Consider the following 4,228-nt stretch of genomic DNA (forward strand, 5'->3'; position numbering starts at 1 on the left):
ATGAATCCCAATTTCATTGAAAGGGAGTTGAAGAGTTGGGAACAAAATTAGAAGCCTAATTCTAGATGAACCAAATTTCTCGAAGTGATAGTGTTTGTTGAGAACTTTTTATTTCTTTTATCATGTGAGAGGAGAGATTGGAAGTTAGGACCTCTTAGGGAGAAATTCCATTGGAGCAACTTGATCTTCATTAAAGCTACATTTCTGTTTATTATCAAGATTGGATGATCTGACTGTAATATGGTTCAACACGTGATTCATGCAACAAGATTTTTTTTGATGACATCATGCAACTAGATTATAGTCATGTATTCGTGTATGGCTTAATCTAACGATAGATGAGAGAGCAACGTAGCAATTTACAAAAACTTTGATCAAAGTTCAAACAATAAAGGGTATGATGGGGATCGGATCCATTGTTACTTGGTGAAGTTGGTTTGCTGCATATATAAGGAGACTACTATAAGAGCAAAGCTCAAAAAGATTTCAACCAATCTGTTTACGTCATTTAATAGAATTGTTTTATTCCATGAAGGATAGACATCTTCACGAAGCGTTGAGGCGTGACATGACTTGATAAAAGCGGTAGGACCTATAAAATTAAATTATGATTAATGATAACTTTATGATTTTGTGAAAGTGATATAAAGTTAAAATCTCAGGAATATAAAGTTAAAATCTCAGGAAAAAAAATAGTGGTGTTATGAAATTAAACTTTTTTATGGCAGTATTATGTGCATAACAACAAGAAAAATTTAGGTGGTGGCTACAATGTCATACTCTCACGGAACACGCCTAAATCACTACTTAGTAAATTAAAAAATTAAATTTCTACACTTAGGATGCTCTCTCATGTCATTTATTTATTTATTTAGTGTATCAAAGGATTTCAATCTTACTCCTATAGTGACTTGAACCCATGACCTTGATCTTAGGTAGTCGGTGTTCTCTCATGTCATGTAAACTATTTAGAAATATCTCAATCTAAACATTCGCTATCACATGATCAGTGAATCGAATGTGTCATGATGCATAGCCTTCTCCCCGAGAGTTTCTCATGCAAACCACCATCATACTAACTTGTCAACAAATTTACAATTTAACCTAATCAGTAGCACAAATTTTTCATTCGATATATATTTAAGAAAAAAAACAAAGAGGTAATTACTTGGATCGCCATAACAAATTAGGAGCATAAATAATGCGTTAATTTTTTGACCTAGAGATGGATTTTACAAGTGAACACAATGAATGAAACTGACAACACGTGAGGGATGAGAGGCCAAAAATTATTCTGAAGTTTCTATGCATAGGACAAACGACTCAGAGGTGATATTCCTTCATATCCAGTGCTTGCACAAATTGACGGTAAAAGCAACGTGTTGCATAGAGTAAATGTACAAGTGTAAGTTCAAGCTTCTGAGTCAAAAATATCTTCTCCAGAACGAAAATCTAGTGGCAGATTCAGCTGGAAATTTAGGAAATGTATACTATCGCCCTTGTATTTGGTTTTGTAATTCTATTTAATATGTGTAATTATCAATTCTCGGCGCATTGGAATTTTAAATAAATATTTTTTCTTTTCTTTTTTTTAGAAAAAGGGGGTGTTAATCTATTAGATGCAATAGTAGAAAATATTACAAAAAGTGACTCATCCGAACAACCAGGTCATGAATAAAAAATCTGAAACATAACCCTAGACTATTCAAACATATTGTAACATTGAAATTAAGTTCCAAGCAACAAAGTCTCCAGACACTATTAGGGAAGTCTCTGAACACAGTCAAAAGACCTCTCTAATTTATTAATGCAATCGAAAAATAACCTAATCTAGGCCCCTCGAGAGTGGTAACCACCAGCTCAGTGTCTTCACTAGTGTCCTTGCCTTCCACCTCACTCTGAGGAACTGCATCAATGAATCTTCGTCATACTTCTATTTTAACAGAAAAAGAATGAGATTACAAGGATTAGTATTCTTCATTAGTTGTGTAACTAAGTTACATATCACTCGACTTCAAATATTTTTTTTTTAAATGGCATTAACGATCTTAAAAGAAAAAAGAAGGAACATCAGACCATTGACATTTGAGCTTCTCTATATGTAATATCAGTTTTTTTTTATCTTTCTTTTTTTATCAGAAAGATAGAACAGTTCTAAATATCAGAGCTTATGTAGTAAACAGTTCTAGTAACAGTAAAGTTGTAAGGTACTGTGTCTTTCCCACAGTTTGATTATATAATGATTAACCAGGAGAGAGGGCTTGGTCAATGAGGTATACAATACCTCACACTTTTTGGCTTCTTAGAAGGGCACCCATGTTTTTGAGGAACAAAGAAAGCCAAAGCAGGAGAAAATCTAGCAGCCTAGCCCCTCCAACCAGTGTCTTCTTTCGAAGGAAAGGCAAGAAAACCTCTAGCTGCTCCAGAAACCATAGTCTCACAAAAGTTTCCTATTTTGGTTATTCTTTTTGTTTCAAAAGCTCGTGTTTGCTTATCTCACCCAGAAAAACTTCTTTTGAACCCTCCTTGAGTTCAAAGCACAGAAAGATTTGAACTTTGAAGTGAATACAATAAAGGGTCCTGCAGCTCTGAATTATGAAGAGGTTCAGTAGATCAGATTCTCTGGATTCTCTGGGTACCTTGATCCCTAATTACCCACCAAAAGGTAACTAGGAAAAAAAAAATAACACCTTCTTGTTCAACTTCAACCTTTGCATATCCAAGTTTCTATATTTTATTGATGGGTTTATGATTCAAAACTTTAGTGTTGAATATCAAACTAAACTTTTGATGGTCTATTTTTTTTTCCCCTCACTTTTTGTTGATGCAGAGGAGGAGAAGCATAATAAAAAGAACAATGGTGGTTATAGCAAGGAATTCCAGACAATGTTGGATTCTTATGACCAAGAAGATTGCGGTGAAGAAATCCTAGTGAAGAAAAGGCGCTTAAGCTCACATCAAGTCAAGGCTTTGGAGATGAGCTTTGAGGTTGAAAACAAGCTAGAGCCAGAGAGGAAGGTGAAACTAGCTGCGGAATTAGGCTTGGAACCAAGACAAGTAGCTATTTGGTTCCAGAACCGCAGAGCTCGTTGGAAGACTAAGCAGTTGGAAAGAGATTACAGTGTGCTGAAAGCTGATTATGATGCCTTGAAGCACAATTATGATGGCCTTGATAGACAGAATAAAGCTCTAGCCGATCAGGTATGTCTTAAACTCTTGGTGAAATACCATTTTGATTAATGTATCATTTTTCCAGTGAGATCTTTTTGTAATTGGGATTGTTAAATTTGATGGTAATGTTTTCAGCTAAAAGATCTAAAAGCAAAGCTGTGTAGAGATAATACAGAAAGCGGTCAGTCTGTTAAAGAAGAATCACCAATTTCAGTGTACAAGAGCAGTGTAGTGGAGCAAAGTAGAGACCAGGATTTGAGTGACAATGGTGACAATGCAGGGCTGGATTTGTACAAGAATTTGAAATCCAAAGATGGGTCATCAGATAGTGATTCAAATGGAGCTATGAAGGAAGAGAGCAATGGCAATGAGTCTTCTCTGGGGTACAATGGTCATTCATTGTCTTCGAATTCGATGATGAACTGGTTTCAGGTATCAGATTCTAGGTCAGGTAATAAAGGGTATCATCATCAAGCTCAGTTTGGGAGGATGGAGGAGCAGAGTTTGTTTAGCACAGAGGAGTCCTGCAATTTCTTTTCAGTTGATCAAGCTCCTAGTCTTCACTGGTAGGAAGTAAAAACTAGTTTGGATGGTTTAATAAGATTGGTCATAATTTTGTAACTTAGAAGTCCAGTTGAAGCTTTACGGCCAGAACATGTTGTAGAAATCACAGAATTAAACTTTTAGTTCAACTGCTAAGAAGAGCTAAAAGTTTCTCTTTGGAGTCTGCATCTGTGTTACTATAAAACAAGTCGCTACAAACTATGTGCACTGTGATACAATGACCTAAAGAGATGCTTCTGCAGCTCACCAACTGTAGAGTTTGACAATAGGGTTTTGTAAAGATCACTAAGCACAAAATTAGCATATAGATTGCTGCCCTCCCACTTTTTCATATAACGAGCAAGTAATTGCAATTTCCAACTTTGCAAGTGCTAAACATTGTATGTAGTACGTACACTAGTATGTACCTAGGAAGTAGTACAACGACTTGGGTTTTGGAGTGGCCGCCCCTAAAGGTGAGAATGAGTTTTCGTTTTCCAGTCATCCTATAGAT

General features: G+C 35.7%; 1 protein-coding gene across 2 annotated transcripts; it reads left to right on the forward strand.

The window, feature by feature from the left end:
• The first annotated feature begins 2,253 nt into the window (after positions 1-2,253).
• On the forward strand, positions 2,254-3,936 carry LOC112180832 (homeobox-leucine zipper protein ATHB-6). 2 transcript variants are annotated; one of them, XM_024319392.2, is made up of 4 exons: positions 2,264-2,401; positions 2,505-2,665; positions 2,831-3,201; positions 3,307-3,936. In XM_024319392.2, exons 2-4 carry the CDS (start codon positions 2,596-2,598, stop codon positions 3,739-3,741), a joined length of 876 nt encoding a protein of 291 aa, XP_024175160.1. In that variant the 5' UTR covers positions 2,264-2,401; positions 2,505-2,595; the 3' UTR covers positions 3,742-3,936. The 2 variants fall into 2 exon arrangements, with proteins under 2 accessions (XP_024175159.1, XP_024175160.1); XM_024319391.2 differs by having other exon boundaries at positions 2,254-2,665.
• Positions 3,937-4,228: the final 292 nt, after the last annotated feature.

Source organism: Rosa chinensis, chromosome 7, assembly GCF_002994745.2.
Source record: "Rosa chinensis cultivar Old Blush chromosome 7, RchiOBHm-V2, whole genome shotgun sequence".
Taxonomy (NCBI): Eukaryota; Viridiplantae; Streptophyta; class Magnoliopsida; order Rosales; family Rosaceae; genus Rosa; species Rosa chinensis.

What these genes read in the sequence shown, in the direction of transcription:
- LOC112180832 (XM_024319391.2), top strand. Translation starts at nt 2,596, where the DNA reads ATGAAGAGGTTCAGTAGATCAGATTCTCTGGATTCTCTGGGTACCTTG. An exon ending in CCCTAATTACCCACCAAAAG is followed by an intron (nt 2,666 to 2,830) that starts GTAACTAGGAAA and finishes TTGTTGATGCAG; the next exon opens with AGGAGGAGAAGCATAATAAA. An exon ending in ATAAAGCTCTAGCCGATCAG is followed by an intron (nt 3,202 to 3,306) that starts GTATGTCTTAAA and finishes TAATGTTTTCAG; the next exon opens with CTAAAAGATCTAAAAGCAAA.